This window comes from Paramisgurnus dabryanus, chromosome 23, assembly GCF_030506205.2.
Source record: "Paramisgurnus dabryanus chromosome 23, PD_genome_1.1, whole genome shotgun sequence".
NCBI classification, from domain to species: domain Eukaryota; kingdom Metazoa; phylum Chordata; class Actinopteri; order Cypriniformes; family Cobitidae; genus Paramisgurnus; species Paramisgurnus dabryanus.
Window position 1 is genome coordinate 19,940,669 of NC_133359.1, and position 13,018 is coordinate 19,953,686.

Consider the following 13,018-nt stretch of genomic DNA (forward strand, 5'->3'; position numbering starts at 1 on the left):
TGTGGGGAAACACGATTCGCTACGCTATCCTTTTTAATGTTCCTCGGCTTTGAAAGACCGAGAAGAGGTCGGGTGACCATGAGTGAGAGCCCCTCCCCTTGCGTGCGGCGAGGCAAAAACTGTGTGAATATTCCCTCATGCTTTTAACTTCAGTGAATTTTGTGACAACGGAGTCAACCGCGTCACCAAATAAACCCAATGGGGAAACAGGGGCATTTAAAAGAAAAGTTTTATCCTTCTCATTTATGCCTGACAGATTTAGCCATAAATGCCTCTCTGTGCTTACTAGAGCAAACATAGAACGGCCGATAGCGCGAGCCGTTTGTTTAATGACACGGAGAGACAGATCTGTAGCCCTACGCAACTCGTCAAATGTCTCTTTTGTCTATCGTCTCGCCTTCACTCAAATCCTTTAACAGATCAGCCTGGTATGCCTGTAATATCGCATAGTATGCAGCGCAGCACCAGCCCGACCTGCGGCTTGATAAGCTTTGCCCACGAGAGCTGAAGTCATTTTACACGGCTTCGTGGGCATGGTAGGCTTCTTTAATGAGGATACAGAGCCAGGCGAGAGATAACTCGCAAGCATCTCTTCCACCTGTGGCATTTCAGTATATCCACGCGTCTTCGCACCCATGATAGTCGTAAATTGACGCCGTGGGCATAATAACACACAATGAATATGGTCTTTCCCATGATTTATTTAATTCACCATGGAGATCCTCAAAGAAAGGGAGAGGCTCATGTTTCGTCCTATCCCTTTTGTCACTAGAGACCTATCCACTAGGTTGCTTTTGTTTGTAGGCCTGGCAAACTCGATTCCTTTAAAGGATCCGGGTTATTGTGAGTCACTCACTAAAGTGATCCGGGTTGTGTGAGTCACTTGAGTCATTTGAGTCAGTATTGCTAAATTGCCAAGGAAACTCAGTACAGACCCACCTGTAACCAGCTGATCCACGCGACTCGAGATTCTCAGAGCTGGAAACATTGCAGACTCGCAGACCATGGACATGAGACTCGCTCTACAGATCCACTAACCGGCTGATTCGCGTGGATGGTGTGTATGGTCGACCATTTAAAAAATAAGCCTAATAACAATAGCATAATAATATAGAGAAAATATAGAAAAAACTGTCCTGCTTATGTAGCCCCCAGAGCCGGAGAGACAGTTCGCGCAGATCAGCCGGTTACGGATCAGCCGGTTACGGATCAGCCAGTTACGAGTTGAGAGACTCTCGAGTCAGAGCAGATTCGCATGTCTCTCGAGTCCGCATTGTTTCCGGCTCTGAGTGAGAATCTCGGGTCAATTCGCGGCTCGCGCGGATCCACAGGTCTCTCGAGTTTGCAATGTTTCCGGCTCTGAGTGAGAATCTCAGGTCAATTCGGGGCTCGCGCGGACCCACAGGTCTCTCGAGTTTGCAATGTTTCCGGCTCTAAATGAGAATCTCGGGTCAGTTCTCGCGCAGATCAGCCGGTTACGAGTGGATCTGCAGTGCGAGCGAAGTCTCATCAATAATGTTGAAAGAGGTTTTTGTGTGGTGGCCCTGTTTATGGTTTTACATTGAATTGTAATAGGACTCAACTGATCCGGGTTAATGACACTAGAGACTCGCGACTCATGAGTTAATTTAAAGATCCAGGTTAAAGATCCGAGTGAGTCACGACTCGAACAGGTCTATTTGTTTGGGGTTCTCTGGCTCATGAGGCCAGTCGATTTGCAACCTGGCGCGTGTTACCACCGCGAGAAGCTCCTCGAACGACTTTCATTGTGCGAGAACGCTGGGAGGCTGGTTTATCAAACTCCGCAGAACCGAGAGAGATATCATCAACATCATTATTAAAATTACCCCCACATGAACCGAAGAAACACTGGAGTGCGCTTCGGAATCACGTGAAGAAATATATCTTAATTTGACGGTGCGGTCAGAGATAATCACGGGGAGCACAAAGCATTTTTATTGTGAATGATTCAAAATGCTCGCACTCATCAGACTGTAAAGCCATAACCGCATGCTCCTCCCCCAAACACACAAAACAGTTAAGTGTGTGTGTCGTCCTTGGCCATAAAGCGACCACAAACACACGACTTAGACTGCTCGTGACTCTTCTTACTCATATTTTCCTTTTAACTTAAACTTCTTTTAAAATTGGAAAGAGAGAAAGTCTGCACTCTATCTTGTTGGAATCTAACTCCTAACAAAGATCTCAAGTGAAGTTCAAAAGGTAAGAGAGAGATTTGCATTTCAGTGTAGCACACACACATTCAGTAGTTGGTCTGAAAATCAAAAGACCTGATGACACAGCTGGTGCTCATCTATTTTATAGCCTTGCATCGGGTGCGCTGTGATGTCGTCATCAACCGAGGCTATATACCTCCAGGTCAATTCCATTGACGTGTTTGCACATTATATTCAGCTGGTCAACAATAAAGACGTTTCCCCATAGCGCTTTGCAGCGCAGCATCGAAGTAAAGCTTTTGATAGGGAACAATACTTCATAAATGTATAAAACCGTGATGTTTTATAAGTGACTTTGGCATGTCTGTTTTGAATTCACAAGCACAGTGAATTATTAAACTCACCACTCATTTTGCCTTTCTCTGTAGTGCTGGCTACAATATACAACTGCATAATTGGAGACAGTTGAATCTCCACACGAAGACTCTTCATATCAGCGATAATGAAGGAAGAAGAGGGCTGAAAGATGACTACTTGTTCTGGAACAAAGAAATTATCAGGTAAGTTTTTTTTAAAACCTCTACTGGAAACCAAGCAGAAAAAAAAATAAATATTTCTACACGCTTTTTAAATAAATTGCAATTTTGTTTGGTTCCACTTTTTACAACACACCTGTGGACACTGGAAGATCATATGGACTGTTTCCGTTTAGTGTGACAGTCCCACTGGATGAAAAACTAATCTGTTTGAAAAGGAAAAATACAGCTAAAATACGTATAGTAAAAGAAAACAAAATCGTGTATTGTTAGTTGTACTTTGAGAATGTGGTTTGAATTTTTAGGGTTTAAAACAATGGTGGTAGAATACGCTTATTGCTCCTTTACAGGGCCAGTTATTATGAATAAGGGCACCTGTACTTTTTTAAATTTATAAAATAAAAATATATGAAAAAAACAATGTTATAAATGTGTCCAAGGTAGTGTGTGCACCAAAGCATTTTTAGCCGAGTCTAGCGTATTTATTAATTGTTTTATATGGGAGTGTAAAAACAAAAGCTTTTATGTTTATTTCCTCAGCAAGCGTGCTAAATGATGTTAAGGTTTATTGTTAAGCACGTGAACCAGAAGTGCCTGAACTCAAGGTAAGTGCTAAAAGAATCATATTCAGCTGACACTTTTGGCTGTTAGCATTATTTACAGGTGAACATGTGTTTTAATCATTAAAGAATCATTAAAGATTTGAAATATGCTTACGGTGGTCCCGGAGATGACAATAGTAACAGAATTCAAACATGTGCCTGTTCTCATCAAATCACACATTGCCAGATTTCCAATAACAGCGATGTCACTGTCATTAGAGTGCTAAAACAAAAAAACAAAGAAAAGATCATTTGTGATTTCATTGATGTATTTGGGTACTTGTTGAGGTACATTTATTGTATTGACAGTGACAGACCTTAGTGAGGATGTAGTCACAGTTGCCATTAAAGCTGAAGGTTTTTCCATCATAAGTGGTGATGTGAGAGCCTCCCACAACAGAGCAGATTCCAGGACATTCCAGATCCGTGCAACTCCAGCGTCCAGCAGCACACTCGCTGTTACGGTACGACAGCAATGTTATCACAATAAAATCTATTAGATTCGTGTTGACTGATGCATGTGTGTGACTTACCATTGTTTACACGCTTGCTCGTATGACTCTCCAGTCTGGTATATTGTGCCGTCATGCATACATGGACATTTGTTTACGGGAATGCAACCACTGTTACCAATGTTGTCTTCCACAGTGCCTGTAAATTAAATGCAAAAAGGCATACAGTTGAACAGCTCTAACAATATAAGTCTTTTTGTAAAACATTCTTGTGTAAGAGAGTAAGACAACAGATTGTTACCCTCAGGGCAGAAACAGCCATCTACACAGTGTTCTGTACACTGCGGACTTCCACCTGGATCCGAGCAAGTATTTTTGCATGGGCCAGCACATTCCATGTATTCCATGTTTGGTGGACATTTTTTTGCTGCTAAATAACACACAGTAGTGATATGTGTCAGCATTATTTATGGAACAATGTACTTGTAATATAGAAATCAAAAGTTAGTAGTAGTCAATGGGTCAAATTTCATAGCAATAGTTAACATTTTCTAACACAATAAGTTAATTTAAGCTTATAAATGCTGTTAAAAGCATTGATATACACATTGTTACTTTATGACATATAAAGGGCATATCTAATGCCAACCTATCCTCCAAACCATTCCCTAAAAAAGACACAAATATGTGTTTACTAAACATAATAAACATTACATATACTGTATAAGGCTATGAAATTTTTGGATATTGGGATATGATTTTCAGTTAAAAGCTCCAAGATTAACTGTATTTAAATATTACACATCACACTATTCATTATATAATATAAAACACAGTATACAAAATACAAATATCACGCTCTGTTTGCCAAATGTATTTTACTTGGCCACAGTATGAGACAACTGCTCAACTCCCTCCAGAGTTTACACATCAAGAAGTCTAAACTTCGAAGGGAACAGCATAGGGGATAATCACTTCCGATCGGAATTCACCCTAAATGTCTTGTGACTCTTTAGCTACGCGCATTGCACACCTCCAGGAGTTCTTTCAATTCAATTTTTTGGAAAGAAGCAGTAGAGCTGTATCTGTCTTTTATAAATCTGATAAAACTATAGGCTCATCTGAGAAATGAAGTATGCAATACTGCTTTATAGGTACTCATGATTAACATAAGATTGAAAGAAACGGTGTGTGTTATATTGCCTTTAATGCATTAAAGGGGTCATATGATGCAATTTCTTGTTTTCATTTGTCTTTTAAATGTGTTAAAAGCTATTTATGTATATAGAAGATCTGTAAAGTCGCAAAGATTAAAGTCTCAAACCCAAAGAGATATTCTTTCTAAAAGAGAAGGCTCATCCACACCTTCCTAAAATGCCTTATTTAAACATGCCCCCACATATCTATGTCACTGTGTGGGAAGAATTGCATAACATAGCCCAAATGTATACACAAAGAATGAAGGTGTAACTTTTATTGTTGCTACTAGTGTTGTAGTTCTCGAGACCGGGCAAGCCATGGAAAGACAGTTCAGAATAAATGGTTAAGTTGATTTCAGCTCTTCAGTGTTTGTTCACTTTAATTTGCTTATAGACAAAGATAAATTCCCACATATCTGCAATGCCTTTGATTATTTTATCAACTTCTCTGATGGCAAACACACACACAAGCACGCACACGCACACACACACACAGACAAGAAGTGCCTAATCATATGCATATTCCACATTTTAATGCTGTGACTTGCACTGGTCTCGTGGAGACGCTGTGCTTTGCGAGCTGAATTTTCTAAATATGGTAAGGGGCGGAACATTTAAGAAAAACATTTAGAAAAGGCATTGCATATAAGAGCAACAATAATGAACTGTATATTAAAAATAATGTTTATTTAACCTTAAACCTTGTTAACGCATTGCATTACACCAAATACAAAAAAATATGACCCCTTTAACTACTGTTAGCAAATTACAGTTAATTGTAAAATGTCACTTATTGTAAAAATCATACTCACGACATAATTCCTCTGTTCTCCATGTTCCTGGCTTGCCACCAGCATGTGTGCACTGTCGTGATATTTCTGTAAGCGTGTTGCAGATACAGTCTTGGTTGCCGTGACACTGACACAGGTCATCTGCGCAGGCTTTCTCAAAGTAACTTAAGTCCAACACGTGGCGACAGTCATATAACCCTGAACTGCTGAGATACTCTTGACAAATGTGTCCCTGGAGGATCAAATAAATAGTTTCAGGCACTCCATCAGAGGTAGCAGTGTTTCTGCCAATAGTGTAGGTGTGCGCGGGGCACAAACTAACGTGGGGTTAATTGTAACCTGGACCGTTTACAATGTTGCACAGGGTTGAGCGATTTGTTTTTCTGGTATTGTTTTCACACTGCCAAAAGACTGCCGGTCGCGACAAATGTATGGAAATGTATGTTTTTCCATATTTTTTCGGTTTCTGTGTTGGGTGTGTAAAATACCAAAACCATGTTATGTCATCTTAATCAGTGTCTTGTTTACTAAAACATAGCATTATTTTGAAATGGAGCTCTTAGCAACTTTTTGGTAGGCTTGAAATATTTTTTACCCAGCGGGGTTAATTGCAATGCTGTGTTACAACTAACCCCTCAGCACTAACGATATGAAAACAGTTCTCAATCCAAAGGCTGCAGCCTCCAGGGTCGCATTTCTAGGCTGCATACGTCATCAAAACGTTCTTATTTCGTAATATTAACGATTATAAAGTTGACTATTATTCTTAGTTAATCGTAAATTGTTGTAATATGCTCATGACTTGCTAATGTAATGTTCAGTTAACCAAAATAAACCAGGCTTTATGACGTTTGCAGCCTGCATATGCGACCTCGCGCAGGCTGCAGCCTTCGGATTGAGAAACGGCCAGTCAGTAGGCAATTTTTGGAAATGCCCCCGAAAAGACAGCAGGAGTTGGGATCGGAAAAAAAGAAGAAACTGCGGGATGATGCCCGTGCATCACTTGCAGGTAAATCCGTCATGTTTCATCATGCCTAAATAAGGGAAATGTGCATGGGCTGCAGCTGCTGCTAATCGTAATGCGCCTCGAACTTGCAGTGCTGACATTAATGTTAGCAAACTATGTTGTTATACAGTTATTTATAACTTCAGTGCAAGCTAAATTGAGATTTTACTGTAAAACATTACCTATGCATATGCATTTTACAAATAACTGACGCCGCTGTTACTTTCTTTACTACGTTTTTTTTTATATTGAGCAGTAGTTTATTTTGTGGTTTATTTAGACGTGACGGTGCTTAATACAGTACTTTCTCAGTAAAAGTTAATGTTAGCAGTCAGTGCACATGGTAGGCTAACAATTCCTGACTGTTAAATATATATGTAAGTACAGTGTAAAATGTCATTATATATGATGCAAACATTACTGTCACACTTAGTTCTCTGAATCTTTGTTTAATTTAAGAATATTGAGAATTATTGTTTACTTATTGATGTTTATTTAATGTAATTTATTAAAAGTGACATTGTACTTGGGAAAAACATGTCTGGATTATTTTGATAATTTAAGTTCTTTAATTTTTTTCTATTTTGCTATTCTATAAAAGTTTGCATTTTCAAAGGTGTAGTGTGTGTTGGCTAAAGCTGTGAATATTTTACTTTCTGCTATTAAGTTATATGTTTGGTAGTAAAAAATTAAACTGGCAAAAACAAACCTTTTTTTTCTCAGGGTGGGGGCATTATAAAGAAATTATGCTAAGGGCATTAAAATGGTTAGTACTGTTTTTACTGAACTACTTTAAAGATCTGTGCAAGGAAAAATTACGTTGACTGACCACTGTTTCAGTACTGAACAGCTCCTCAGATGTGTCTGTTCAGATGGTTAGTTAGAATGAGTAAAGTGCACATAAGCTGCTCTGTCAATGTGAAATGGTTTTGTCTTGTGTTCTGTTGTTTTGGTCTTTTATTTTAAAGTCATGTTTCTGGTCTTTTATTTTGATATCATATCATGTCATGTCTCACTTCCTGATTCACTTCCTGTTTGTCTGTATAAAGCCTGTTCAGTCACTTTCACCATTGCGAAGTATTGCCAGTGTAACACCTGCCTTACCAAGTGTTCTGGATTTTGTCATTGTCTTGTTTCACGGTTGATATTCTTGTTCATAGTTTTGACCCCTTGCCTGCATTTTCGATTACGTTTTGGATTACCCTTTGGATGTGTTTGCCTGCCCTTTTGGGATTTTATAAATAAACTTCTCTGCATATGGATTCATCTCTCGCTCTCACTCGCTTTGTGTAAGCAGCCCCAGATACACAAAGGATGTCGGGAGTGGACTATTACCAGAATTCCGACCACTATATCAATAAACGCAGTTGTTTCATTAAAAGTAAATTAATTAAAAGAATATGAGAATCGATTCTGCAGTAAATGGTTTTCTGAGGTGGTGGGGTGGGGGACCCATCCACTTTTTGTTGGCTTCCGACGCAAATGATATAGACAAAATAGTATTGAAATATTTGCCTGCAAACTTAATTTTAAGCAAGTGTTACAATTAACCCCATCTATGGGGTAAGTTACGCTCTCTCCTACATGTTTTATTGGTCTTGATTTGGTCTTATTATACCTTGCTTTCACACTGATCGTCTTGGGGAAGTGTGACATCTTCGCAGGATTCTACTGTAGCCAACTTCCATGCGGCCAGATCTGTGTGGTTAAATGTTGTCAGACTGTTATCCAGATAGTTATTTCACATACACAGTATTATTTCTATATTAATATGTTTAACGGTTAAAATGTTTAAATCAAACAGTAATAGAAATAGTAGATTTATTTAAACAATAGGGTGGTTATATCAAAATAGATTTACCATAACTAATATCATCGACTTGGTTGCCATTGAAGTTTCCACAAAGTCCGCAAGTCTGCCCTCGGTATTTCTCAGGAAGTTCAATCTAGGGAACATCATATTAAAGAATATAAGCAATAGCAAAATATATTTATGGTATATGTGATTATATGGCAACCTTTCATTGTTTATGTATGACATTTAGCAATACCGCAATGTATTTAAAATAAGAGACAGTAAGAGTCATACCAGTAAAGACTGCGCCTCTTCCCAAAAGACAGTGACTCCATTTTGTTTAGAAATCTTTACACTTGATGAGCTTCCCTCGATTTTAATTCCATGTTCAAAGGTTGGAATAGTTAACCTGTCAATGAAATTTTTGTATTAGCACTGTTGTTTGTGTTTGTTTGTCACGGCCTGAGGCTGCGGTGCTTAAATATGTGAACAAATGTTACGTTTTCGTGACCATGCATGCGCACAGCAAGTGACGTGGGAGCTTAATCTCGATAGAGACTATAGTCCAAAATCTCTGCTGGTTGACACATTTCTACCGGTTTATCATACCTACTGGTAGAATACCTATCATATTTGCGACTTAACTCTTACTTGAGTCAAGTCATATGACTCGAGTCCCCCATCTCTGTTGTGTCGACACACTGCCAACACACATTTATGTCTAAACACAATGTAAAAGTGTATTTTTGCATAATGTGTGCCCTTTAATGCTAACACACATATAAGGTGACCTGAAACCTTATTATTCATCTATGCCTAGATGAATACAGTTTTACATTCTACAGCACCTTAAAAATAGTACAGAATCTTGTATATGGGCCTGATTTACATTTCATTTTTACACTGTAGAGAATAAATGTATATTTTTATAAACTCACTCTTGGTCGTCCATGAGTATTTTGCCATCACTGAGTTTGATGACCGTCCCCTGCAGCTGTATAGTGACTGACTTAAAAGTGGCTGAGCCATTCACAAACTTTCTTTGCATTTGGATGTTAAAATCAGAAGCAGTTGTGTCGCACATCACCGCCAGAACGTAGTCACATGTGTCAGCCATTTGAAAGAAATGACCATCAAATGTCTTGAAGTGGAAATTTCCCCATGTGCTGCAGATTGTGGATAGATGACGAGGATCTGGTCCGGCTAAATCGAGAGAGGTTATTTGATTTGTACGAAGCTTTTAGTGAACAAAACACACAATTAAAGCTTAAGTGTATGTATGTGTCTCTACTAGCACCAAAATAATGATGAATATGTTTGTTTTTAGACAGGCTTCCCAAATATTCCCTGTCAACCAAAAAGATTGACTGGCCACAACTCATGATATTTGTTAGGCCAAGGTTGTGTGGAGAATTTCCATTTCCATTGTCCATTTCACTTTTAAGTGTCCTGAAGTATTATTAAATTGCTGTAAAATTTCTAAAACTGAGAGCTTAAACAGGTAGCGTCAATGATTTTCACTTATATAATAGGCTTAATACCTGTAGTTATCATCACAGTCGGGGTGGGAAACACTGAAAAATAAAAGACCATATACTGTGAGTGCCAATGCTGATGATGAAATGTTACGTTTTTAATGTTTTGTTGCACAAAGACAATGCAAAAGACAGATACCAAATTTCTGTATTGCTTAATAACAATGCAAATTAATAAAAACTCAAAGTTCTTCTATTACTGTACCCATTACTATGTTATCAAAGTGTTATCCATATACAAAATGTACAATATTCATCTGGACATATCCAACAGTTTCAAAAAGTTTTGAAGATAATTTCTATTTTTACCCATTTTAAAATATCAGTAAACTCATCAAAACTATGGCATAGCCCACTATAGATATTATTTTGTGACTAAAAGCATCCAAAATAAAAAAAAGGTTATATTTTAGCATTTTCAATGTAGACACCCATTATTTTACAATTAGCAAAATCGTACTAAGATGGGTTTAAAACAATATTTAACTTTTATTGGCTACTTTTTCTTCATTATTTGGTTAAAAAATATATGTTTTTTTTTATATATATATTGTTTTATTGAAAGAAAGTATTATTATTTGTCTACAAATGTTTAAACATACACTTTTATATTTAAATATATTTTCACTCTTCTGAACAGAAGTGTACATAAAGGTATAAGTATATAATCTTGTAAATATAAAGGTATCTATAGCTATATAGTATGGTAACTCACTCATTGTAATCAATTTCTTAAAATACATAAACACAATTAAATAATTACCTGTTGTTTGCCAGCCATTGTCCATATCTTCCGTACGTCCATAATCTCCAGTAAAATCTACATTCAAAAAGTCATTTATATGTTATGTATTAAATTTATTGAGTTTTCAAACCTAAACATTTCTTTAAAAAATGTGTGAATTGTTTTTGTAGCTAACCAGCTTGTGTTGACTGCAGCCCTATTAGTAATACAGCCCATCTCAGCATCCATTTCTGGGACATCCTCGTGGTCCCCATGGTGATCAAGTACCTGCTCTGCTCAAGATGAATTGTATCTTAACCTGAAAGTCCTTGCCTTTTATAATGCCTTTTAGACACAAAGTAATGCGTGATCAGAAGGTGGAACCCAAGCATATGCATTAATATGGTACGTTGTATCAGATAAACATTTAATGTTCAGCTATGCAAACAAGGATTATTCAAACCCCACTCATGAGAAACACCGTTTTTTTTACTCATGACTATGCTTTTATCTCTGTTATCATCTCATACCAAACAAGGATGTGATGATTTGTGCATTCAGCCGTTTTATAAAAAAGAAAAAAAACATACTGACGCCCTCAATGTTCACTCTGCTGATGCTAGTTGCATTGAAGTCATTTTAAGTGATGCTTATCTAGTAAGTAATGGGAAATGTTGGAGCATTATAGCTCCTGTAACACTGTCATGGTTTACACTCCCGATTGATTCAGACACATGCCTCAGTGGCAACCAAATATTGACATCTAGTCCATTCTTCTCCAGAATATGAACTGGTGAATAATGACAAACTTTAAAATGAAAAATTCAATTCAATTTTATTTATATAGCGCTTTTCACAATTGGCAATTGTTTCAAAGCAGCTTTACATTAATAGAAGAATGGGAAAACACAGAGTCACAAAGTCGGCTGACTCCCCGGGGTTGAAAAAACCCGACTTTTTTTAGCCTGGGAGGATCAAAAAGTTATAGGAGGGAAAAAACCCTTTGGGAGATATATATATCGACTGTATATATATATATATTTATATGGGATGTAAACGGTATGTTAACGGATAAGGAGATTAAACGAGTTCCGTCAGTGGTCATTGGTCAGGCATCGGCAGGGCATCACGTTGAAGGACGGCCAGTAGATCAGTGGTGTGTTAACCTTCACGGCAGCCGGAACTGGGTCTGTTTGTCTCAATGTCCTCGGGTTCGAGGACGAGACAGGGAGAGGGAAACAAAATCCTATTAGTGTAGGGGCGTTCGCATGTAATGCAAGTGTCACACAGTGTTGTGTTTTAATATATGCTCAGTTCCAGACAGGCTAGCTATTGCGGCATTAGTATATTACCCAGATGAGTTATGTGAATGCTTTGTTCCGTACAGGCTAACTATTGCGAGATAAGTACATTTACTAGACAAATTATGTAAATGCTTTGTTAAAGAAAAAAGTCTCAAGTTTAGATTTAAAGTGATCGACTGTGTCTGATTCTTGGACATCAGTTGGCAAATCATTCCAGAGCTTAGGGGCTAAGTAGGAAAAGGATCTACCACCTTCAGGCACTTTTGATATTCTAGGGATAGTTAAGAGACCAGAATTTGGGACCACAGTGTACATGATGGATTGTATTCTGATAGTAATTCTCTAAGATATGAGGGTGCTAGGCCATTTAAGGCTTTGTAGGTGATTACAGTTTTTCTCAATTGCTAAAACACTATAACCAGGCTTTTGAACTATAATTTCTAAACCATTACGCAATTTTTCAAGAAGCACAATAATTTTGTTGAACTATAAACACTACGAGGAGGGAGAGGAAGAGGGAGAGTAGGGAGCAGAAGAGGAGGGAAAGGAGGAGGACATGGTGAAGGAAGAGGAAGAGGACATGGTGAAGGAGGAGGGAGAGGACTTGGTGAAGGAGGAGGAAGAGGAGGAGGACGTGGTGAAATAGGAGGAGGGAGACAAAGGGCAAGGTGACAAGCAGTCTCAGATGAAATTTGAGCCACTCTAGTTGACCATGTCCTTGTCCATGGTATGACTATGAGGGAGGCTGAGCAATGAGTAAAGCCTAATTTGAGTTGCTTCACTGTTGCCTCCTTCTTCAGAGCTTTCAGGGAGGAAAACAGATATGTGTACTTACAGTAAGACTGCTCTGTACAGTAACTTTATTGTGCATACACTGTTGGACTATGTTACTGTAAT

The 13,018-nt window shown here is 38.1% G+C and overlaps 1 protein-coding gene across 1 annotated transcript in view; it reads right to left on the reverse strand.

Moving 5' to 3' along the window:
• LOC135787769 (uncharacterized) overlaps nt 1-10,908 on the reverse strand; it is a 40,952-nt gene extending 30,044 nt beyond the window's left edge. The window contains 13 exon segments of the mRNA XM_073813405.1: nt 2,582-2,716; nt 2,850-2,919; nt 3,431-3,538; nt 3,633-3,771; nt 3,849-3,966; nt 4,069-4,197; nt 5,779-5,989; nt 8,382-8,461; nt 8,625-8,709; nt 8,853-8,967; nt 9,497-9,761; nt 10,100-10,132; nt 10,857-10,908. Coding sequence (XP_073669506.1) covers nt 2,582-2,716; nt 2,850-2,919; nt 3,431-3,538; nt 3,633-3,771; nt 3,849-3,966; nt 4,069-4,197; nt 5,779-5,989; nt 8,382-8,461; nt 8,625-8,709; nt 8,853-8,967; nt 9,497-9,761; nt 10,100-10,132; nt 10,857-10,881 — 1,513 coding nt within the window. The 5' untranslated portion in view covers nt 10,882-10,908.
• Nucleotides 10,909-13,018: the final 2,110 nt, after the last annotated feature.